General features: G+C 42.2%; 2 protein-coding genes across 13 annotated transcripts in view; one reads left to right on the top strand and one right to left on the bottom strand.

Annotated features, from left to right (window-relative positions):
* Nucleotides 1–15,274, top strand: part of LOC135097240 (GTP-binding protein 10-like) — a 50,009-nt gene extending 34,735 nt beyond the window's left edge. For 7 of the 12 annotated variants that reach the window (XM_063999026.1, XM_063999025.1, XM_063999034.1 and 4 more), the window contains 4 exons: nt 34–242; nt 986–1,083; nt 11,380–11,534; nt 14,436–15,274. In XM_063999026.1, the coding sequence (XP_063855096.1) occupies nt 34–242; nt 986–994 (218 nt within the window). In that variant the 3' untranslated portion in view covers nt 995–1,083; nt 11,380–11,534; nt 14,436–15,274. Of the gene's footprint in view, nt 1–33; nt 243–985; nt 1,084–2,152; nt 2,293–11,379; nt 11,535–12,148; nt 12,705–14,435 lie in introns of those variants that run through there. The other 5 variants (XM_063999028.1, XM_063999029.1, XM_063999031.1 and 2 more) reach the window with 5 other exon arrangements.
* A 460-nt stretch (nt 15,275–15,734) lies between these two features.
* LOC135097242 (cytosolic Fe-S cluster assembly factor Nubp1 homolog) lies at nt 15,735–20,011 on the bottom strand. Its single transcript, XM_063999036.1, is given in 5 exon segments — nt 15,735–15,905; nt 18,066–18,220; nt 18,222–18,251; nt 18,636–18,746; nt 19,908–20,011. Coding segments are annotated over 5 exon segments (405 nt in total). The 5' UTR covers nt 19,998–20,011; the 3' UTR covers nt 15,735–15,886.
* Nucleotides 20,012–26,064: the final 6,053 nt, after the last annotated feature.

A 26,064-nucleotide genomic window follows, 5' to 3' on the forward strand; every position in this document is an offset into this window, starting at 1 on the left:
CTGGGTGGTGCTAACAACTGCTGTTCCTCACAGACTATGTGTTGTGTTGCTCCTGTGGTGCCAAACTCACAGAGAACTCATGGGATAACTTTGTAAACATCTCCATTCCACTGTCTGAGGCATCCCAGCTGGTGACCATCCTGGGACACCCCCACCTCATGGTCCAGACCCTCAGGAACCCTGCTGACCTTGCTTTTGACTTGGTGACTGTCAGGAGGTCAGGCTGCTCAGGAGTGGGAGAGGTGAGCTGCACTCAAACATGTGTTTTGTTAGTTATGTGTTTGTTCCTGACCTCTAATCCTTCTGCTTATGTTGTCATCCTCTCTTCTCCATTGGGCTCCTCCAATCACAGTCTCATATCTGCATCTTGTCCTATTGCTCCAATCCCTCCTCAGGATCCTCCTAAGCAGAGGTGCCTCTGGCATTTTGTCTCTGCTAGTTGGGGGACCTGATGAGGTATTTTGCTGATTTTCCTTGGAATGGCCACAGCTTCCATGTCAGAGACCAGGGGTGCGTTAAGTTAAGTGACTTGGGTTACCCGGGTCACCCAGTTCTCAACTGAACGCTCTCTTTGCATGACTCGGGTGACTCGGGTGATTTGGGTTACCCAAACCGAGGAGGTGGTGTGCTCTGTGCTTTGATATCACAACAAAAATGGCCACCCAACCATACTTATATTGGTGTTATACATGCTTAGTTATTGTGCATAGTGCAGGGAGGCTCCCTTACTTTGAAGAACCTTGCTCCAGTTGTCATTGTGGGTGTAAAGTTTTCTGAACACTTCTTCTATCAGTCAGTGTTTCTCAGTGGTGCAAGACTGATACTTTTTTCCTTTACATGATATTTGAGCCAGATACCAAAGTTAGCTGATAGCTTATTTTCCATTAGATGATATTTGAACCAGAAACCAAAGTTAGTTGATATGAACTGATTTTCCTTGAACCAGAGACCAGATCCACCTGACTGCTTTTTTTTTCTTTTCCAGGATATTTGAACCAGAAACCAAAGCCAGCACAACTCACTTCAAAGCTTCCTTGGAGGGTTTCTATGGACTCATTCTAGAGAAACTGGTCACTGAGAAATGTAAGTATGCAAAAGTTGGAACAGAATTTATTAGCTAATATTTACCTTTGAAGTATGATGTTGTAGTGGTCAGAATGTTTGCTTCTATCTTGTTGGAGTTGTGTTCAGTTTGCATTCAGTTTGCAGTGTGTCCAAGTAACTGCAGTTGGTGTATGCATAGCTGATGTAGAAGCTGTGCCTGCTGCCTCCTTCCTTCTTTTAATGGTGCACCCTTAAATCTTGCCATCACATAAAATTTTGCACTAAAAATATTTGTAATCACCTTTTTGGTCAGCTTTGCCCTAAGCTAATTAAAAAAAAAAAAAAAATATATATATATATATATATATATATATATATATATATATATATATATATATATATATATATATATATATATATATATATATATATATATATATATATATATATATATATATATATATATATATATATATATATATATATATATATATATATATATATATATATATATATATATATATATATATATATATATATATATATATATATATATATATGAATAAAGAAACAGTAATAATATCTAGCTATTATCCTTTAGATAAATCATGAAAACAAATAAACAAAAAAAATAAATAAAAAAAGGAGGGGCATGTGGTCCATGGAAGAACCACATGAGTGAGTTTACATGAGTGATAGGTTTGTTTCTGCAGTTTTCTTAAGGAGTAAAACTAAATTATTATTATTGTTTTCCTCGTGATCATTTTTTAATCACCTGAGAGCAAGGCTAAGTGATACAGTGATTGGATGGCATGCGGATGTTGATTGACACTTGAAAATTTTGTCATTGTTTTTGCTGCCAACTTTATAATTCGAAGACTCTCTCTCTCTCTCTCTCTCTCTCTCTCTCTCTCTCTCTCTCTCTCTCTCTCTCTCTCTCTCTCTCTCTCTCTCTCTCTCTCTCTCTCTCTCTCTCTCTCTCTCTCTCTCTCTAAGTAAAATTAAGTAAAGTAATAGACTGGAAATATTAAAATGTATATATCTTTTATTTATATTGATAAATCATCATTAACAAATAACAGTTTTGTGCTTATGTCTTTTTGAACAGTGCAGTGTCCTAAACACAGAGGCAGGCAGTCTCCCTATTGAAGCAGGCTGAAGCTAAACACTAGAGGCAACAAGATTCAGTCTACTTTTACAGTGTGCAGCTTTACATATAATTACAGAAGTACATGAGACTTACCGTAGGTTAGTTGAAATGTGCTTCGGATTTTGCGAGGCACATCACGTCTGCTAGATGGTAGAGTTCACATGAGATACACTACACTTTGCCACACAGTCAGTCTTTAAAGATACAACTACCCACATGAAATATTATCTCCCAACCCTTGCAGTCCTTGAATTTTTGTTGTGTAAACCAAGAATCATCAATTAACAAAGGGAGGGAGTGGAGGGCATGTGAACTCTACCATCTAGCAGACGTGATGTGCCTCGCAAAATCCGAAGCACATTTCAACTAACCTACGGTAAGTCTCATGTACTTCTGTAATTTTACTTTGGCAAATCACTTGTCTGCTAGATGGTGCCGTTCACATGAGATTTTAAAGTCATGTGGGTGTTGTATGTAAAGGGTTCTGTCAAATTTCACATTTTGTAAATAGGTGTAAATAAAAGTTCCTATTACAAAAACCCCATTGTCATTTATGAAAATAGAACATGATTTTTACTGCTGATAACATTTCAAACCTTACATTATACTGAGCCTGGCACTGCTTCTTGAAAAAGGGTCTATTTCCCCTTGTATATCCTTATTATAATATTTAGCAAATGTGGCTTCCTGCGTCCAACCAGCTTTTGCCATGATGGTGGCAATAGGCACATCCAGTGCCTTGGCCTTAGACACTGACACAGGTCTAATACTACCTGCTGTGTACCTCTTGGTATCAATCCCACACTTACATAACATGGTCTTAAGCCACCTTGCCACCATGTCCTTAGAAACACCCCTATGGGGTTTTATATAACTTATGAGTAGTCTCCCATCTGCATTTCCAGATTCTGTCCTTAGCCTCTCAGTTCTTTCTATATATTCTTTCATAGCCTTAACTACACACAATCTGTAATCCTGAGGATAAGCTTTAAATACAATAGTACGAACATTAAATTTTGGCCTGCATTGCTTGATGTTACCTCCTAACAAAACTGAAACAGATTCTTCTCCAAATGCCATATTCACCAACAATAAGTGCAAAGTTTGGATCCTGGCTGCTTGTGTCATTGCCATCAGCATCACCATTTTTAGCGATAAGTCTTTCAGTGTTAGGCTGTGTAGTGGTTCCATGAGTCTTATCTTTTGTAATACAAGTTTCACATCCCAGGTCGTTGCGTACCTGGGTGTAGAAGGGCGTAAGTTGAAGACTCCCCGCAGAAATCTGTTGACAAGTGGGTGATTGCCCGTTCTGCAGCCTTCCACCATAATTCCTATTGCAGATAGAGTCCCTCTCACCGTGTTAATGCTTTCATAACCCACATTCCTTTGAAAGTTACGAGACAGAAAGTTTAATATATCTGCTATAGATGGTGCAATGGGATTAATGTTCCCTCTACTACAAAAGAGTGTCCACCTCTTGATGTGAGTGTTGTATTGTCTACCTGTTGCTGGTTTCCAAGAGGCCATAATGATTTCCGTACCTTCTTTAGATATGCCACGTTCTCCAAGTTGTTTCCGGACAACTGACAAGCCATCAGATTTGTGTGTTTCATTATTGGGTGTTCCTCAGCAGTTGACGGATGCATTAGCACATTTTTCCTTCTCTGTATGACCCGAGGGTCGTCTACTAGCATCCGAAGGAGCACCCCCATCCACGGTTGTGATGGCCAAAGTGGCACTATGATCCATCCTCTGGTCCTTTCCTCCCTTAACTTCAGCAGACATCTAGAGATCAGAGAGAAGGGAGGAAAGAGGTAAACCAATTTAAATTTAGCCCACGGAATTGTAACTGCATCAATATATGCAGCCTCTGGATCTGGTGTCCATGCACAGAATGGAGTCATTTGTTTGTTCAAACGTGAAGCGAATAGGTCTATACAAGGATTCCCAAATATAGAAGACAATTCCTCAAATATCATCTCATTCAGCTGCCACTCATGTCCGTCATTAAAGTAATGTGATGCCTCGTCGGCCATGACGTTACATTTGCCTGGTATGTGGGAAGCTGTCACCCATACCCCATTACTAAGACACCATTCCCAGATGTTCCTACTAATGTCATCACAAACTATTGACTTAACACCTCCCATCTCATTCACGTAATTAATCGCTGTGGTGTTATCACATAATGTGTAAACCTCTAAGGAGATGTGTAAAAGATCTCAATGAGAATAACATAGCCAATAATTCACGCATTAATGTGCGAACGCACCTCTTCAGGGGACCATCTGCCATTGGTAGTGATGCTATTTTGGCAACCTGCCCATCCTAGATTTTAAGCATCTGTGAACAACTCAGTATCTGGTGCATTTCTGAATATTTTCCTGTTTTGACTCTCCAATTCCTTAATCCACCAGTTTAAATCTGTTCTAATCTCCTCTGTAATGTTCATCCATCTATTAAAGTCTCCACATGCCTCTTCCAAAGCCTTGATCTTTGCTCTTTCCATCCTCCTATAGTGCATCTTCCCCATCTCTACAGCTGGGATTGCTGCCACCAGCAGGCCAATCACTCTTGCCACAATTCTAATTTTTTCTTTGTCTATTGACTAAAAGAGAGTAATGCTGTATAATCTCATCCCTCCTACCCGCCGGCAAGGTAACTGTCATGGCCACCAAATCTATCACGTTACCTAAATACTCAATACGCGTAGTGGGACTTAAAACAGATTTCTCCACATTTATGCAGAAACCTACACTCTGCAACAACTGAATGTTGTCATTCATGCAATCAAAACATCTCGGCAAAGAGCTACTATACAGAAGCGTATCATCAATATAACTAGTGATGTTGTGGCTTTTATGCCTAAGTGTAGAGAAAACTGGCTTCAGAAGTTTTGTAAATAGACGAAAGGACCATCCGAAAACCCGTTAGGTAGACGTGAACTGGTAAATCTTATCCAACCATCTAAAACACAGATATTTTTGTTGTTCCTCTGCAATTTTTACTGAATAATAGGCTTTCTTAAGGTCTATAGAAGCCATATAATCTCCTTGACTAAGCAACTGTAATACTTGTTCAAAATTTTCTATTTTAAAATGAGTATATTCTACATGCCTGTTCAGTTTTCAAGATTTAACACCATCCTATAATCCCCTGTCTTATTCTTCCTCAGAAAAACTGGTGAAAGTATTTGTTGATCCTGTCCATGTGTCTCTATGATGGCCTTTATCTCTAACAATTTTTTAACCTCCTAATGCATAATCAGTTTATCTTCCTCACTAAAGACATACTGTATATCCTCTCTAAATAAATATCCGATATTAGCTTCATCTATATTCAGATGACAATGTTCCACCATATCCAAAATGAACAGGTCACTTGTAATCACACGCCATTTATTGATAAACTTGTGAAGTTGCCCAGCCTCAAATTGTTCTTTCACCTGGGTTAATGCCGGGGGATATGTTGACCCCAGCCTCTCACGTTTTTTGTTGTCCAAGCTTGAGCAGGGTAGGAGCGCCTGTGTTCACCACTGGAGGGCATCCTGCGAAAACCATATGGCTGATATCTGGATGGGAATCCACAGGAGGAGGCCTTGGCAAAAAAGTTACATTGTTTACCTCCACCAAATCTGCCACTGCTTGCAGTCCAAGATGTAGGCTTCTTAAAAGTGAATTTAGTTTTCAGCCTTTCTGCCTCCTCAATATTTCTGTTGGCTTGTGACAGGTCATCCCCAAACAATAGACCCATCATGGGAGCCTTGTCAGCACACAAATGAGAATATTTGGGATTAATGTCCCTCTTTATGATATGTTGCCTGTTCAAGTTATTTCTGTAGTGGGCATTACCCAATAATGCTAATGCACCATTGAGCATGGCCACCTCATTTGCAATAATTTGGTGCTCTTCATCACGTGCCACCTTGTCTAGCACAGTAAGCGATTTTACAACAATAGTAGCTGCCTTGGTAATATCTTTTTTCCCACTTCCCTTAAGCGGAAGTCTGCCTTCTTTGCCTCTGCAGGCAGTGCGTCCAGGACCTGTGGGTTGCAATCCATTTGAGTTAATGCATGGCAGTTATTTGGTCTAAATGTCACCTCATCCTCTACAATGGCTTTGTAATCTTCCTGCCTCATGCCATTAATAAACAGGTGGTTCACCATTGCAGCAATTTCCTTGTCAAGTTCTTTTGAGACAGTTTCCATGGGTTCATAATTCTTAGCACCTTGTAACAATATACTATCATGAGGAACATCCCTCTGGATTTCCTCTTCCTCATCACTGTCCTCCCTCAGTGGAGTTCTAAATCCAGAAAATCCTGCCTGTGATTCCTGAGAATCAGGCATCAAAGTATTATTTGACACCTACAGGGGAGCATTGTTATGAACTGCTTTTGACTTCACAGCCCCATTTTCCTTCTTAAGCTTGTCCATGTCTTTCCTCAACTAAATTAAAGCATCCATAATCATGCCCAAAGAAGGCGCATTGCTGTCTTCACCAGCGTATTTTGGAGAAGGGGAAGGTGACCGAGAGTAACTTAACCTCTCATGACGAGTAGAACGGCTCTTAGATCTGGATCTTTCTTCATGTTTACTCCCCTTGTGTAGTCCCTTTACGTTAGCTGAGGTGCGTGGCAAGCTGGTAGTTCTGAATCTCTCAGGACTGGGGCAAGCATCAGAGGGCGTCCTAGACATGGCGGCTAATGTTAACAATATGCCACCCCTTTTAACAGCAGTTCCTTTTATAACCCCACGGGTGCCTTAACCTCACACACAGGGTAACTTTAAATCAAAAACTCCTTCCTTATAATAATCTGGGAAGTCAAATGCCCCCAGGCTTGTAAATAAGGCAATATTCCTCTTGCCCCAATAATGGGTAACAAGATGGAACCATCTCGCACCTATGTCGGCTCACGAGTGCCCAAATATTGTTATATATATATATATATATATATATATATATATATATATATATATATATATATATATATATATATATATATATATAGCATAAAATATTTGCCAATAATCCGCCTTATACCAAGTAACGGATATCATATAACCAATAATCCGCCCTTATACAAGGTAACAGATATTTATAGTCCATAATCCGCCCTTAAATCAGGTAACGGATTCAAGTAGGCAACACTCCGCCCTTATCAGGTAACGGATATCCATAGGCAATACTCCGCCCTATAATCAGGTAACGGATAACTCAAGACAATATTCCATCCTTATAACAGGTAATGGAAACCATAATACACAATCCAAACAAGAAAACTAATATTCCTATCACTCCTCGATAACAGAAGTCGTAACAACAGAACAGGAGGCAGGACCGACGTCCGTCTTGTGTGGTGTCTGCGTAGTAACTGACTGTGTGGCAAAGTGTAGTGTATCTCATGTGAACGGCACCATCTAGCAGACAAGTGATTTGCCGAAGTAAAATTTGTAGCATTGGTTGCCTCTTCCAGCTTTTCATTGTTGCCTTCCCATTCCTCACTTGATCCAGGTCAGATGTATTATTTCCACATGTGTTTTGCAGACACCACCTCTATTACAGTTCATTTCCTTCTCTCACCTGCTCTCACATTACATGCTGCAGCCCCACACAGTGCTGTTTTTTTTTTTTTTTTTTTTTATGTAGGAAGGGCACTGGCCAAGGGCAACAAAAATCTAATAAAAAAATGCCCACTGAAATGCCAGTCCCATAAAAGGGTCAAAGCAGTGGTCAAAAATTGATGGATAAGTGTCTTGAAACCTCCCTCTTGAAGGAATTCAAGTCATAGGAAGATGGAAATACAGAAGCAGGCAGGGAGTTCCAGAGTTTACCAGAGAAAGGGATGAATGATTGAGAATACTGGTTAACTCTTGCGTTAGAGAGGTGGACAGAATAGGGGTGAGAGAAAGAAGAAAGTCTTGTGCAGCGAGGCTGCGGAAGGAGGGGAGGCATGCAGTTAGCAAGATCAGAAGAGCAGTTAGCATGAAAATAGCGGTAGAAGACAGCTAGATATGCAACATTGCGGCGATGAGAGAGAGGCTGAAGACAGTCAGTTAGAGGAGAGGAGTTGATGAGATGAAAAGCTTTTGATTCCACCCTGTCTAGAAGAGCAGTTTCAGTGGAACCCCGCCAGACATGTGAAGCATACTCCATACATGGACGGATAAGGCCCTTGTACAGAGTTAGCAGCTGGGGGGGTGAGAAAAACTGGCGGAGACGTCTCAGAACACCTAACTTCATAGAAGCTGTTTTAGCTAGAGATGAGATGTGAAGTTTCCAGTTCAGATTATAAGTAAAGGACAGACTGAGGATGTTCAGTGTAGAAGAGGGGGACAATTGAGTGTCATTGAAGAAGAGGGGATAGTTGTCTTGGAAGGATGTGTCGAGTTGATAGATGGAGGAATTGAGTTTTTGAGGCATTGAACAATACCAAGTTTGCTCTGCCCCAATCAGAAATTTTAGAAAGATCAGAAGTCAGGCGTTCTGTGGCTTCCCTGCGTGAAATGTTTACCTCCTGAAGGGTTGGACGTCTATGAAAAGACGTGGAAAAGTGCAGGGTGGTATCACCAGCGTAGGAGTGGATAGGACAAGAAGTTTGGTTTAGATCATTAATGAATAATAAGAAGAGAGTGGGTGACAGGACAGATTTAGGAGAAGAACAGTGACCGTCTACCACAGCAGCAATAGAACGGTCAGAAAGGAAACTTGAGATGAAGTTACAGAGAGAAGGATAGAAACCATAGGAGGATAGTTTGGAAATCAAAGCTTTGTGCCAGACTCTATCAAAAGCTTTTGATATGTCCAAGGCAACAGCAAAAGTTTCACCAAAATCTCTAAAAGAGGATGACCAAGACTCAGTAAGGAAAGCCAGAAGATCACCAGTAGAGCGGCCTTGACAGAACCCTTACTGGCGATCAGATAGAAGGTTGTGAAGTGATAGATGTTTAAGAATCTTCCTGTTGAGGATAGATTCAAAAACTTTAGATAGGCAGGAAATTAAAGCAATAGGACAGTAGTTTGAGGGATTAGAACGGTCACCCTTTTTAGGAACAGGTTGAATGTAGGCAAACTTCCAGCAAGAAGGAAAGGTAGATGGTGACAGACAGAGCTGAAAGAGTTTGACTAGGCAAGGTGCAAGCACGGAGGCACAGTTTCGGAGAACAATAGGAGGGACCCCATCAGGTCCATAAGCCGTCTGAGGGTTTAGGCCAGCGAGGGCATGGAAAACATCATTGCGAAGAATTTTAATAGGTGGCATGAAGTAGTCAGAGGGTGGAGGAGAGGGAGGAACAAGCCCAGAATCGTCCAAGGTAGTGTTTTTAGCAAAGGTTTGAGCAAAGAGTTCAGCTTTAGGAATAGATGTGATAGCAGTGGTGCCATCTGGTTGAAATAGAAGAGGGAGAGAAGAAGAAGCAAAGTTATTGGAGATTTCTGGCTAGATGCCAGAAATCACGAGGGGAGTTAGATCTTGAAAGGTTTGACATTTTCTGTTAATGAAGGAGTTTTTGGCTAGTTAGAGAACAGACTTGACATGGTTCCGGGCAGAAATATAAAGTGCATGAGATTCTGGTGATGGAAGGCTTAAGTACCTTTTGTGGGCCACCTCTCTATCATGTATAGCACGAGAACAAGCTGTGTTAAACCAAGGTTTAGAAGGTTTAGGACGAGAAAAAGAGTGAGGAATGTACACCTCCATGCCAGACACTATCACCTCTGTTATACGCTCAGCACACAAAGACGGGTCTCTGACACGGAAGCAGTAGTCATTCCAAGGAAAATCAGCAAAATACCTCCTCAGGTCCCCCCAACTAGCAGAGGCAAAACACCAGAGGCACCTTCGCTTAGGGGGATCCTGAGGAGGGATTGGAGTGATAGGACAAGATAAAGATATGAGATTGTGATCGGAGGAGCCCAACGGAGAAGAAAGGGTGACAGCATAAGCAGAAGGATTAGAGGTCAGGAAAAGGTCAAGAATGTTGGGCGTATCTCCAAGACGGTCAGGAATACGAGTAGGGTGTTGCACCAATTGCTTTAGGTCGTGGAGGATAGCAAAGTTGTAGGCTAGTTCACCAGGATGGTCAGTGAAGGGAGAGGAAAGCCAAAGCTGGTGGTGAACATTGAAGTCTCCAAGAATGGAGATCTCTGCAAAAGGGAAGAGGGTCAGAATGTGCTCCACTTTGGAAGTTAAGTAGTCAAAGAATTTCTTATAGTCAGAGGAGTTAGGTGAGAGGTATACAGCACAGATAAATTTAGTATGAGAGTGACTCTGTAGTCGTAGCCAGATGGTGGAAAACTCGGAAGATTCAAGAGCGTGGGCACGAGAGCAGGTTAAGTCATTGCGCACATAAACGCAGCATCCAGCTTTGGATCGAAAATGAGGATAGAGAAAGTAGGAGGGAACAGAAAAGGGGCTACTGTCAGTTGCCTCAGACACCTGAGTTTCGGTGAGGAAAAAAAGATGAAGTTTAGAAGAGGAGAGGTGGTGTTCTACAGATTGAAAATTAGATCTTAGACTGCGAATGTTGCAGAAGTTAATGAAGAAAAAGTTGAGGGGGCTGTCAAGACACTTAGGGTCGTCGACAAAAGACAGTCCGACCTGGGGACATTTATGGTCCCCTCCCCAGATGGGGACTCCGAGGCTGGTGTAGGAGTCGCCATGATTTAAAAAATTTTGAGTGAAGGGTGTGTGTGTTATTAGGTGCTTGTAGATTTGTGTGGAGGAAGAGAGTTGTCTTTAGAGGGCAGGCTGTGACTGCCCCCTTGTGTTGTGAGACACAAAGGGAAATGTTGTGAGGTCACAGCTGGGTTTAATAAGTTCACAGCACCCCCTGAACAGTGCTTTAGACGTCACTGGGAGTAATTATCGTTTCGGCAGGTGTCTACTGCCTCCTCCTGTGAGGAGGCAGTAGACTTCCTTGTATAACCAGCTCTGCATTCATTAAAAGCATTCTATATTTCTCCCTTTTCTCTTCATACTTCTTTCATGCAGTTTCATTCTACTTCTGCTTATCTTCTGAAGCAGTATAATATTCAAAACACCTAACTTGTAACAGCTGTATGTCTTGCTTCTCTGTCAGCCACCAGTGCAGTATTCTTTTTTTTAATACCAGTTGGTTCACATTCCACTGTACTACCAACTTTCACCAGACTCCCCTCTATCTGTATTAAATGAAAACACTCAGTTTCAGACTCCTCATTGGCCTTCCCAAGCACCAGCAGTTTTAGCACAATGGCACAAGACGGGTAGGACATGGTGCCTCTCGACCTCGAGCTTCTGGCTGAGCTGGAGGAGGAAGCAACCTCTCACTATACTGAGGAGGATAACCAGTTTACAGAGGTATGTCTGTTGTTACACATGTGTGGTGCTTTGTTTCAGCTTTCCTTTTTTTATTGAGACATCAGCTTGATGTGTGTGCATGCTCAAGTGTGGATGCTTTGTTTCATCTGCCTCTTTTGTTAAGATATCAGCCTAGAGTAATGAAAATTACTTCACATCACTGGGATGGATATTCAGTCACAAAGGAGTATAGTTGCTGAAGCCAAGCTGATCTGCAAGTTGTGCTCTCTGCATGCTCTCCACCTCCTTCCCCTATCTTTTGAAAATATTGGTATGAAAACATAATGTATGATATCAAAGTATTAACTTTTAGAAAAAAAAATAGTTTAAAGAAATAGACCAGTTATTTACACAACTCATTCATACGCCTGTGTTTCATATCATGTCACTGACTTGCATCACGTCTCCACTGGTGAGTCAGCAGGCATGACTGCCTAACCTAGACACAATCAGTGGCCAGTGGGAGCAGCAGCAAGTGAACTGTAAGAGTTTTTAAAAAGAAAACTGGTTGTAATCCACCACCAGATCAATATGGGTGTTTGCTGCTATTGTATATTACCCATGCAAATCAGTTCACACTGTTTGATGTGTAGCTTATTTTATCTTTCCTCCAGGCAGAGAAAATTTGCACAGTTCACAGGCAGTCTCAACAAAGAAAAATAGCCAAGATAAAGCATGTGTATACACACACACACACTTTGTTGATTCATTCCATCTGTAAGCACCCCCACTCCCCCAGAGATCACATTAGAACAGAAGTTTGAGGGTTGTGGAAAGTGTGATATTTCCTGCCACAAACACTGTGTGGAGTATGTCGTCCTAAGGTTAAGTGGTGGGACTTTGGCTGACACATAGTGGCAGTTAGAGGAAAATCCCATCATTATTGGAGCAAGACAGCTGAAGGAACAGAACCCCATGATTCTTCTGGATGTCAGTGTGAGTGGCGGAGCATATCATGCTCTCCAGAAGCCTCAAACCTAGAAGCCAGGTGATGTACTGTAACTCAGTTTACTCCAGTTTGGTGGCACATTTTCTTGTATGCAGTCCTGATTTGTACCATACAGTCACTCACTGTGTAAGTCTTTGACATCACGAGAAATTTGTGCACTTGTATATGCATGCATCACAAAATGCTGCAGATGGGATGAGGTAAGTGATACTTCATAAAAAGGCATATGTTTCTCAAGAAAAGTAATTAAAACCGACCCATATTGTCAATCAAAGCAAGTGGGAAGAACTTGAGTATTGCCATTTAGTAGGTATTTTTGGCATGCAGCTTCTCTGTGGTGAATACAGTGGTAAAAATAACTAACATGCTAGTTGGCCACATGCAACTCACCAATCATGTCAAGATGTGCTGGCTGGACTTCTTTTACTCTATCCTTCCACCTCCCTGTGATTCTCTTCTCCTATTACTCTATCACCTTTCACCTTACTTGTTCAGCACTTCTGTCAGCTTTTCCTGCTCTCATTCATCTTAAATCTACTCGCAAAAATTCCCTCCCTCCATTAGGTGTTGGTCAGACATCACTCTACCTTTTCCTCTCATCATTCACAGGCAATATTTTTACTGCTTCCCTGACACAGGTGGTGACAATTCTTCATCTGCTTGCATCACTCAAGTATGCTCATCATTATCCTTCTTAAATATAAATATTTCCAGTCACTAACTGTCACTGAAAGCATAGCCCTAACATTCTTCCTCCAATTTAATTTCTTTGAAGTGCACCACACAACTACACCTTAAACTACACACAGTGGAACCTCGGTTCGTGAACATTCCTATTTATGAACAAATCACTTCATGAATATTTTTTAAGAATTTTTGCCATGGTTCTTGAACAGTGTTTCTGTGTGTGAATGCACAAACACCCTGCAGACCCCCTCAGCTGGCAAGCACACACACACTGTTGTGTTTTGGCATGCCTGCCGTGAACATTGTGATTATCACACACTGGCAAGTCACCCAAGTCAGGTGCCTTCCCAGCTGTTGGAGAGGAGCTAGACCTGGATCTCCTTTACCCCATTCCACCTCTAGTAAATTGCATGCCTTCTTATTTAGCCTGCCTCTTTTTACTTTACTTTCAGGATGGTTATAAAGATGATAATAATTAGAGAGAAAAGACACCATCTCGCCTTGCACCAAACATGCACTGGCTGGAAGGAAATATTGGAGCAAGACTGTAAAGGAGGGATTTTTCTGCATAACAGTATGTGCTCTGTTGTCCAATTACATTTCACCTCATGTCCCATTGTCTGGATACCCAAAGAAAGAGTGCATCTGTTAGACAGGTTTATAAGACGTGAGGTTGTCAAGAATTCCTGGATCACAGACACAAGGTGGAATTTGGAAAGCATGTGCTGTCATGAGTAGTGCAACAATCCCCATTTTACATAGACTTTTATGCTCAAATATTTCCTTCCAGCCAACCCATGCCTGGTGCAAGGCAAGATTTTGTCTTTTCCTCTCAAATAACTCTTTCCAACCATTCTGAAAGTTGAAATAGGAAGTGGCAGACTTAATTAATTTATGAAGGCATGTGATTTAGAGATGGAGTAAGGTAAGGGCTCCCAGGTCAAACAGCTGGGAAGGCACCTGACCTTCATATCAGTGACATGATATAGCCTGATGTCCAAGAAACTTACACCTTTCTGTGGTTACTGTAACTTCATTCTTGTCAAAGAAAAAAAAAAAAATAATAATAATAATAATGCAGTTTCTGAGGTTGGAATAGATTAATTGTATTTTAATTAATTAAAATGGGAAAACTTGTTTTGGTTTGTGAACTGAGGTTTCTACTGTACATAGATCCCAACAAAGTTCAGAATCCCCTGAATCCCTCCTCTCTACTCTATAGCAGCTCCTTGTCTATGAAATGACCAGTATTTGATATGTTCCAGCACTGCAAGAAGAGCCTGCCTAAGCCGCCAATACTCCCTGCTGACAGATTTGACTGCAACAGACAGTGCAGAGGCAACTTTAGGCATCAAGACTACAGGAAGGAAGGAGGCTGCAGGGATCAAGGGGAGTACAGAGGTCATGGGAATTATAGGGATCGTGGGAATTACAGGGATCACAGGTGGGAATATTCTGACCACAGGCAAGGGAGGTTTGTCAGTGACCACAGAGATCATGATGACAGCAGAAGGGATAGCGAGAAGAGGAAGTACAGGTCTGAGAAGGAGAATGATGAGTATGGAAGAAGGAATTACCAGTCCAGCAAATACTACAATGGGTGGGGGGGGGGGTGTCATCCTGTTGAGTTTTGTGAATCCAGTGGCTGGTATATTTATCTTTCATCAGGGACTTCACACAAGCTTCCACACCATTAATTCTTTGAGCAGTAACCAAAGGTTACTGACATTTAATTTACATTTAAATGCCTGCCTGCCTGTCTGTTCATATCTTTCTCTCACAACGTACTCACCATTCACTTGTGAACATTTAGATTTTTAGGAAATATTTTTGAGCAAGTTCCTTCATCACAAGGCAACCATCTACTAAAAAGAAAGAAAAATGGAATATATGTTGGCATTTCCTTGATTGCTTTTGGTGTTAGTGACTTTCCAGAGTGACAATACAAGTGTTATCCTCACTACAAGTCATGCACTATATATAACATCACTGAGTATCTTTTCTCTCATTTTCATATAAATGTTTGTAACATTTTCATATAAATGTATGCTAACTTTTATGTGGACTTACTGTAAGATTTTTTAAAAGTAAAGTATTTATCCAATTTACGATTATATACTAAAAACCTCCAAGAAAAGTATTTTTCCAATTCACGATTATATACTAAACCTTCATCTCCAAGATAAGACGTGATGGTTCATAACGTGCACAGGAATGGCATCCAACAAAGTAATTGTTGCCAAAGCCTCCAGTAATCCAGAACCTTAAAAAAGTTGCAACCCTCACTTTAGTCTGAAATTTTTATACTGTATGTCTGCATAATTATCAAGTTACATCCCCTTGCAGCCTCAGCACACCAAGGCAAGGAGATACCGTGAAGGATTAGACCAAACATTAACACAGGTAAATCTTTAAACTTACACTAAATCTTAAGATGGCAAGGCAACAACTACTTTGTTGGATACTGTTGTAATATGTAGTTTTTATTCTCACCCAAACTTTCTGGCATAAATTAAGGATGAATGATGAATAAGGCTGCCACAATTTGTAAAGAAAATACTGACTGATGTTAATAATATGGATTTAAGAAGTAAATGTAAAATAAACCTCTGCATGAATAACAAGACTTTTCTATAGAATGTGTTGGTTAGTGTGGTGATGACTGCTGCTGCTGCTGCTGCTACCGCTGCAGGTCAAGTGGCTTCTTGGGACTGCGTCACAGTACTCCTTGATTTCTGAAATAAACATTGAATCATTACTACAGTGTTTAGTGCATCCACTGAAATTCCATCTACTTATGCATCAGTCTGACATTCTCCAAGAGAGGCAGCCAAGACATCTATGTAACCCTACAAGCAATGCCTTAAGGCCAACTGAAATCATTCTAACTGGGAAAAGTAAGATGTAAAGGGAGCAGGTATCCATTTATTAATTCTTCAAATCTTTTGTTCATTTCTTGTTCCTAAATAAATATCAGCTTGGCAATGGAGAAGTAATGAAAGTGAAAAGTGTTAAAAGGAAAGGGTAACATACATATCTATTCTACATTCATAATCACAAAACCTCTCAGATTTCAAACAAGAGTTCACTGCTTCACCTGCACAAAAAGTAATACAGGTGAGTGGGAGGGAAGACCAGCGAGACTTAGTGATAAAACATGGCCTTGTGCTGATTATTTAGGAAGAGACCAGAGATTAGCACACAAGAAATTAACCAAGAGGACAAAGAATATATGATTACATGAGCAGGGAAAATGGAGGATGGTGATGTGCAACAATGAAGGGAAAAAAAAACACATGTTTAGAAAGATGTATCATCTCTTCAACATTTCAAACCACTTCTATTTTACATTGCTCCTCTATTTACACTTTATCTCATTTTCCTTGACATTGTGTATGGTTCTTGTGACTACCTGCCTCATGTGAAATCATATGAAATCCTACCATCAGGGTCAAGTCTGCAGCCATTCTACTTCATTGAGTCTGGAGTCTGGACTCTGTCTGGTATAAATACCACCTCAAAAGTGCCTGCTATCTCCTCTGTGAACAAGCCAGCAGTAGGGTGTTGGGAAGTCCCACTGTAGGCAGTGCCTGGCTGAGGACTTAAGGCAGCATCACACAAGGCAAATTTCTGCAAGCATGCTGCCTGTTTTGCTGGTGAGACCAGCGACACAGCAAGTTTGGCATCACACAGGGACTGGGCTGTTATGTTGACATCTTGTAATAAATCTTTCGCTCTATTTGGCAGCTCATATAGGCTGTGCAGCACTGCCTCTACAAGCTGTGGCTGCACCCTGCTGGCCATGGTCAGTCACTCTGGGCCCCAGGGTTGAGGTGGCAACAGCGCAAGTAGGTCCTACAGCCAACATGGTGCCTAGATCCACTATAGCTCAATTAATGTGTCGAGCTTTCACACTCCAGCAAAACTTAGTGCGGGTCTCCTTCACAACACATTGTTTATCTCCCCAGCTGCAGTTGTCAAATAAGCACTGTAAGTAATTTCACAAGCACACACTGGCACATATACTTCATTTTTATAAGTTTTATAGTTGACAGTTTTACTCAAAGTACCACAATATATTTTTATTTAACATGTACAGCTTGTAGTACAGTGGTCATTTAATTTCAAATACTCCCAGCAAGTCTGGTATCACAGCCATATGCCATTCTTCCTGACAGCTCAGTTTGCCCAGCTGGCAGCAAAAATGGGCAGCATACTGGGGGAAATTTGCCCTGTGTGACACTGCCTTTAGTGTGATTAGCTGCACATACTAATATGATGCCAACCCCTACATGCTTAATGTGGGATAAGCTGGCTACAAGATTAGCCAGTCAAGATGTTTGCATGAACTAAATTCATATAATATTCTCCACAATTGTGCAAACAATTGGCACAGCATGAATGAGAGACCACTGACACGGAACACTGATTAGATTGAGTGGAGAGCATATGTAAATAGAAAATGGGACACGAGCCTGTAGGACTCTGTCTGTGGCTTGTCTGCACCTGATCTGCTCAGCTGAATGTCTCAGGCACAGGGGGCAGGGGAGGGGATGGGCCGTCATGGTGTGGTGAGGGGCAAACAAGAGGCGGTGGTGTCAGGCTCTTGTGCTGACAAACTTGAGTAAGCCTTTGCAAATGTCCCTTATGTTGGGGTAGGAGGAGGGATCCATCCTCTTCCCATTAGAGACTCAGGCACCAAGGTGAATTTGAAATTAACCTTAGGCAATGTTTTTGTGCAGTGTGTGTGTGTGTGTGTGTGTGTGTGTGTGTGTGTGTACACACACACACACACACACACACACACAGTCTTTACTACCTCCTTTGTGGGGGTGGTGGCCTGGAACAAAGATTGAATTCCAGATAAAGAATCTTCCATTTAAAACAACACTTACTGTTTGCAATGTCTTTGTATGCCTGAGTGACAGCAGCATCTGGCTCGTGTCGGAATGTTGGTGCCTTCATCACATGCCTGGGCCACCCGGGGGTCCAGCGGCAGCTGGCCAAGCAGTGGCATCTCAGTATCCTCTGCCAGCTGGGGGTCACATCCCAGTAGTGGCAGGGAAGACGGCCGTCTTGGTCTGAAATTCATGGTGCATCAAGATAAGACAAGCCTGACATACTCCTCTTAAGATGGCTTACCTAATACAAGATTTGCAAGATTTCTTATTGAAAAATTTTTGTTTCATCCTGGCAGAAAAATTGTGTAATTTTTTTTTGTTCTGTTAATTTCATTTAAACTGGTTGACTTTTGTATTGCCAAAAATCTTCCATTGATAAGAAAGGTGTGGTCTGTCGCCATCAATCTTGTCCCTTTACACAACACACATGAATTCCCACCTAGCCAAGAGGTGGTCTTGGTTGCAAGGAGTCTATGATTGCTGCTGGATCCCAGCTACATCACCACCACTCTTTGCTGCTGACACACAAATGAACAGGTGAGAGGCACCACACATCTCACTCACCTTACACTTGGGGCACACAAAGGTGGTCATGTTCTCCACCAGGCCAATGATGGGAATGTTCACTTTCCTGCAGAATGTGATTTCCTTCCTCACATCCAGCAGAGCCACTTCCTGGTGAGGGAAACAAGTCACATGAAGGGAAGGTACAACTCCGCCTTCCTAACCAAAGAAACTGACATTAACGCCAGAGTCAGAGTCAAGCACTATTTTGTGCATATGAACTGAGTATGTGGACTGCTATCATTGTAGACAGAAAGGGGAACTGCATCAAGCTCAAAGATGAAGGAATTGTGTCAAGCTTGAGCTCAGCCCCAACACAGATGACCAGCATGTGGAGAGAACACTGCATGCTTTTATGAAAGTCAACTAACATTTATGCTTACTTTTAAAATTCCCACATGATAATGATGGAGGTCTTTAAGTGGTATAAGGAAAATCACAAGTGTGAAAGAAAATCCTGAAAGTCAGTAATGAGGACAGGTCAAGAAACAACAGGCTCAAACCCAATAAAGTTAGATTTGAAAGAGAGATACAAAGAAATTGGTTATCAAGTAGTGATAGATGAAAGAAACAGGCTTAGTAAAAAGGTTATTAGTGCTGAGTCATTAAGGACAAGTAAAGACAAATTTCTGGATGAGGAGGATAGGTAGAAATGGAAGGGTATATTTCATACAGGGACTGCCATGTGTGGGCTTCTTGTAGCTTCCCTCATCTCATGTTGTTATATTCTAAGCAATCCCACATCAAACACTATTAATTCTTCCCTCACACTTTCTCCACTGTACTCATTTCAAACCTCACATCAATATATTCAGTCTTACATCCACAGCTACATGCTTAAACACTACCTCGTCAATCACTTCAACATTAAAAACTACATTACTCTCCTGTCACCCAACATCTTTATACACTTACATTTCTTAAAGTAAACAAGATACATGAAATAAAAGAAATGAAAAAAACCTCACGATGATAATTCTTGATTCCACATAAAATTTAACGGACTGACAAAATCAGCAACGCTTCTCCTTTGACCATTTCCCTGGAGTGAGTGCAGGGTTGGTGTCATGTACAAGTCTCCTCCAGTTAACCATTTCTGTCCCTTTCATGTTCCTCTGTGCCTCCTATCCTTTGCTGTTCTACCACAATCTCATCCCTCCATCTCACTCTGTCTTCCCCTCAGTGGCTTTCTCCAGGCTCCTTTAATTGGCTTCTGGTCTCCTCTTCTTACAAAACCAAAGACACTAGAGGTGACCTATTTCTACTACTTACCATCTTTCTTGGGTCCCTTCCAGATGACAGCATCGTCTGCACTGTTGAGCAGGAACCCAACGGACATGACAGCCAGATTGTCAGACACATACTGAAAGGGTACACTGTCTTGTCATATATAAAGGATTTATCTGAAGTGTCTGTCATATACAAATGATCTATCTAAAGAGTACCTGTTATATACAAATGATTTAGTTGAAGAGTGTGTGCCAACAAATTATTTATGTGAAGTATTTATCCATCATATACAAATAATTATCTGAATCAAATAAAAAATAAATACAAATAAATAAAAAATAAATGAAAATAGAAAGCAGAGTTTCTTCCCAGAGTAACAAGGTAGGTAATACTTAATGTGAGGGATAATTAAGAAGAAAAAAAAAAAAAAATTTAACTACTGTAACTCTGTGGGCTGAAGTACAAGAATGCTTAAATAATAATAATAATAATAATAATAATAATAAACGGTTTATTATTTGGGCAGTTGACAAACTGAAAATGTACATAGGGGATGGGGAAAACTTAACATTAATCCTAAAGGTAAGTCTAATCTAGGAGGGAAATACTATCGATTGATGGCTCGCACCATGGTGGGAATCGCACTGAGTCTGTACTGGTCCGTGCGCGGCGCCTTCAGGGGCGTTATTTTGTTGTGGTGTCTGGTGGCACGGACAGGGCGAGGCGCGTCGGGCGGCAGCATGTTTCTGAGACGCGGATGATGCATTAGTCCCCTCCCAAACTTCTCCAGAGCCTCTCGGTGCCTGGTGGATATTCTGGACAGACTCAGGGTGGTCAGGGCTTCTTCATAGGTGGTGTATGCAGGGCCAAGGATGACCCTGCACGCCGTTTTCTGCACACTCTCTAGCTGTAGCTCTTGAGTGTGTGTGAGGGAGGAGGACCACGCTGGGGAGGCGTACATGAGTTTGGGGAGGATGAAGGTAAGGTACACCCCCCTTAACTCATCTGTCGGCGTCCCCAGCGACCTGAGTCTGCGCAGCATGTACAGCCTGTAGGTAGCTGATCTCACGGTGCTGGCGACATGCTGCTTCCAGGTCAGCTGGTCGTCCACCGTGACTCCGAGAAGCTTGGCACATTGGACTACCTGGAGGGGGTGAGGGCCCACTGTGAGCCGGGGAGGGGGCACTGGTACAGAGGAGGTACAGAAATGCATCACCACAGTTTTGCTGTGGTTGATGGTCATCCTGCTCTCCTCTGTCCACGTCTGCAGTCGCTCCAGAATTGCTTGCAGTGGTGAGTAGTCCGGGTTCTTGGTGGAAACTGGGACGCCCACGGTGCAGTCGTCCACATACTTCCAGCGATGGGGGGTGTCGGTGAGGGCGTCGTTGATGAGGAGGAGGAAGCATAGAGGACCCATCTTGGTCCCCTGGGGGACTCCACATGTCAGCTGTTGGAAATTAGAGACAGAGCCCTGATAGCGAACGGCCTGATGTCTCCCTGTGAGGAAGTCGGCTAGCCACGCTATCAGATTAGGAGGGAGACCCAGACTTACTGCCTTGCTGATGACAACAGTGTGATCAACAAGATCAAAGGCTTTTTTGAAGTCCACAAAAGCAACAGCTAGAGAGGTGTTTCGCTTGTCCAGGTGGCTGTGGATGAATTCAAGGAAGCTGGTCAGGTAATGTGAGGTGGAGGTGGCTTTAATATTTCCGAATTGTCTGATATCCACGGTGTTACAAATTTTGGTGTATGCCCAGTCATATACAAAATCTTCACAAATAAGGCTAGGGATGGGGGTGATAGAGACTGGCCTGAGGTCATTGAGTGACTGAGGACTGGAAGTTTTGGGGATGGGTGTGACGTAAGATGTCTTCCAGTCCGTGGGGCAAGAGTGTTGGGAGAGTGAGGCGTTTATTATGGAGCATAGCGGTGTTGCTAGCTCTACAGCAAATTCCTTGTAAATTTTTATAGGAAGGTCAGTGGGTGTGGTGGATCTTGGTTTAAATTTAAGTATTCTCTTAAAAACATCCATCGCCTGGACAGTGTGTGGAGGGGAGGGAGCGGGCAGATAGGCAGGAAGCGGAGTGGTGTGGAGGGGAGGAAAGGTTTGACAGATAGCAGCAAAGTGATTGTTCATCTCCTGAGCCGCGAGATTAGCAGGAAGGTGTGAGGTGCAAGGAAGAGATGAAGTGTGCTTTTGTAAGCCACACAAAGCTTTGATCTTAGCGTACCACTGTCTGTTGTTGGTCAGCTTGAGGTGGTGTATCTTGTCTCGGTAATAGTTTGCCTTTGCATTCTTAATCTCCCTGATTACTCTGTTTCTTAGTTTCCTGTAAAGGACCGGGCAGGAGTGGAACGCCCAGGTCCGCTGACGCATGAGTCTTTTAATGCGGGGTGTCATCCAGGGAGCATCAGACGGGTGCGTTGTGACGCTCTTGGCTGGGAAGTAGTGGTGGAAGGCTGCTGTGGTAGTGGCGACGTAATTTTGCCATTTTACGTGGACGTCCTCCTCATCCAGCACCTCGGTCCACGGGTGTTGTGTCACCCATTGCCCAAACTCCCTCATGGCTGAGTCAGGCATGGGGCGGTGGGTCCTGGTGACAGCTGACCGGGGGGTCGAGGTGGTGGGTGTGGGTGACCACAGTATGGAGAGGTGGGTGCTCCGTCCCATGGGAGGCAGCGGCTTGGGTGGCGAGTACTGCTGGCCCAGGTCTGTGAGTATAAGGTTGAGGATGGCTTGCTGGTGGGTGGGGAAGTCCACGACCTGGGTGAGGTGGAGCTGGTGTAGGATATCGTTGATATCTAATCTGTTAAAGTCCCCACAGATGACCAGCTTGGCAGCAGGATACCTCACCCTCAGGGCATCAGCAGTGTTGATGATGTGAGCGGTGAGCAACTGTGCAGTGGCGGCTCGAGGGGGGTGGTAGACGACGCAGACTATGATGGAGGCCGTGTTGCTGGGATGGGAGGGGGGCGTGACTCTCACCCACAGGGCCTCCACACCGGCAGGAATATCGACAGGGAGGTGTGAGGGGCTGAGGGCAGAGCGGCAGAAAACGACCACTCCCCCCCCCCTGCGCCCTGACCTGAGGTGATGGTAGAGCCGGTAGTCCTGCATCGTGCACACCTCAGGAACAATCTGCCACGCCTCAGTAACCGCCACAATGTCCGCACAAGTAGATCTCACCGTCACAATCACTTCGTCCATCTTGTTGGCCAGAGACGTTGCATTAAATAAGAGGAGTGAGGGAAGACTATACCACGTTCTCGGCACCTCAAAGTGTTTGTATTCCCTCTTCTCCACCCTGCGGTCGTCTCTGGCACTGGAGGTCACTACCTTGATGGGACGCACCACACTTTTGCCTCCTCTCGATCCTCGGTTTCGAAATAGTTTTAGGGACTTAAGGCACTGTATCACGTTGGGTGGCGGGTACCCAGATCCTCGTCTACGACGCATGAGACAGCATTTCTGGTGCACAACTACAGGGAAAAATAACGGGAGCATTTTGTTCACACCACAGAATACTATTGGGAAAACTCTAACCTGGTTTAAGAAATTTATAAAAAGGGGGGAAAAAAAAAGGAAACAGCATTTCTGGTTCACAACTACAGGGAAATAACAGGAGCATTTGTTCACACCACAGTGTACTATTGGGAAAACTCTAACCTGGTTTAAGAAATTTATAAGAAGGGAAAAAAAGGAAAAAGGAAAACTGGGAAACTATTTTGACATGATGGAAGTGTTAAATCTTCAAGTAAAAAAAAATAAAACAAAATAAATAAATAAAAAAAATAAATAAATAAAAAGGACTGACTGACACACACACACACACACACACACACACACACACACACACACACACACACACACACAAACACACACACACACACACTTTTACACTAATACCATTGAAGCTTATCCCAGGTTATCAGATTTTCCTCAACAGTACAAAACCTAACATAGGAACCTGGAAGTTGCCACCTACCACAGGGGACCAGCCAGCACCTGAAGAGTGGACCTTCTCCTCTGCTGTCCCCAACACCCGCGGCTGAGACGGCCCACAGATGTCAATGTCAAGGAACCCCACCTGCCAGGGAGACAATGGAGGGGCAATGTTACCACAGGAAGGATGACCGGGAAGACTGAACAACTCACACGATCCTTATACAGGGTGTCCTTGAGTTACACTTGTCCACTTGTTGAGTGACATGCAGGATGTATTGTTAGTATGAAGCTGTTGACAAGTAAGATCATTGTATTTAATGCATTGGGAAGAATAATAATGCAATGTGGCAAAGGTATGGCTATATTGGAAGTGAGTGAGCCATAAGTAGCTGCATTTTCTATTGTACTTTTGTTAAGGTGATCTGTTTTCTGTTTCATCAGATGAGAAGCAATGAGACAAGCAGCAGCACTGGCTGTGCTTCAGTGCAGTTTTGCCAGTGTTACTGCAGTTAAAAGACATTTGTGGGTGACATTACAACAGTGGTGAGCTCTGTTCCTGGGCTGCATCATAAACATTATTTTGGCGTGTCAGAACCATCCTAAGTAAGCAGTGAACCTGACACACACTTCCTTCCTCAGTCTATTGCCACATGATGAAGCATCCCTTCACTACACTCACCAGTTCACTAATTCTTTGTATGGTTTTAACTTTTATTTCATTTAGAAAAAGACTGTTTGGTGCAGTATGTGTGTGTGGTGTACTATAAAAAGTAAGTGAGCATATTGGAGGGCATGCTGCTACCCCCACTGTAAGTGTACTACTGGAAAAAAAAAAAAAAAAAAAAAAAAAAATATATATATATATATATATATATATATATATATATATATATATATATATATATATATATATATATATATATATATATATATATATATATATATATATATATATATATATATATATATATAAAATTAAAAAAATGAGCAAAGCAAAATGCACGTAATTATGAAATGGGTGAAGTGAAGATTGCCATGAACTGAGGACTCCCTGTGTTGGCCCATATTCAGGAACCCTGGTCTCACCACTACTACTTTCCAAGGCCACAAAGATGATAAGCTGGGTTCTCAAGAGTGGTTTTCCTATTAGTAGATTTGTTAATCTGTCACTTGAACCATAAAGACACACTTAAAAACCTGTATCGCTCCAAGCAGAGCTCTTGGAAAGTAGTGGGGCACACAAATATTTAAGAATATAGTTCATGAGTCAAGGTCAACTCACTTCACTGCTAACTAACTGTTTCATTTAGTTTTTTTTTGGTATTTTTTTATTTATTTATTTATTTATTTTTTTTTTTAACTAACTTACCACTTGTAATAAATTTTAATGCTTTATTTTTACAGTCAATGAATATTTATTTTTTTGGGTAGTTTTCTAGTTTTACTTTTTATGTCAGTCACTTACAATGTCTAAACTACATTTTATACAGATGTATTCTTATTTACATACAAACATGTGTTCAGTGTTTGATGCACAGCCATGCAACACTCAATAAAAAGTTCTCTCTCAATCTGTCATGATGCTCAGTACAGTGGGCAGCTAACCTCACTGACACCAGAGAGCATCACTGCACTGCTCACTAAGCAAAGGAGGGCTGCGTTCAGACCTGTCCCGTCCCACAAGAGGCTCTGACCAAAGGAGAAGAAGAAGAAGAAGAAGAAGAGAGAGAGAGAGAGAGAGAGAGAGAGAGAGAGAGAGAGAGAGAGAGAGAGAGAGAGAGAGAGAGAGAGAGAGAGAGAGAGAGAGAGAGAGAGAGAGAGAGAGAGAGAGAGAGAGAGAGAGAGAGAGAGAGAGAGAGAGAGAGAGAGAGAGAGAGAGAGAGAGAGAGAGAGAGAGAGACTAAAGGTGCCAGTCCCTAAAAGGAACAAAAATATCCAAAATCAATTGGAGAGATCTCTTTAAGCCTCCCTCTTGAGAGATTTCAAGTCACAGGCAAGAGGGAATGCAGCAGCAAGCAGGAGTTTGAGTTTACAATTAACAGTTACTACAGTATATCCATGGGTTACTGCATTTCATCACTTTCACCATCCTACATTTCAATTCCTCTCTTACAAAGCACAGCAAATCTTTGATACACTAATTCTTCTCGCTGTCCACTCTGCTCACACCACAGGCATCCCTTCAGTAACTCATTTCTACTGTTTCAATCCTACTTCAATAACTTTTCATCTATATTCAATAAAATAAATAAA

This window comes from Scylla paramamosain, unplaced genomic scaffold (assembly GCF_035594125.1).
Source record: "Scylla paramamosain isolate STU-SP2022 unplaced genomic scaffold, ASM3559412v1 Contig15, whole genome shotgun sequence".
NCBI lineage: Eukaryota > Metazoa > Arthropoda > Malacostraca > Decapoda > Portunidae > Scylla > Scylla paramamosain.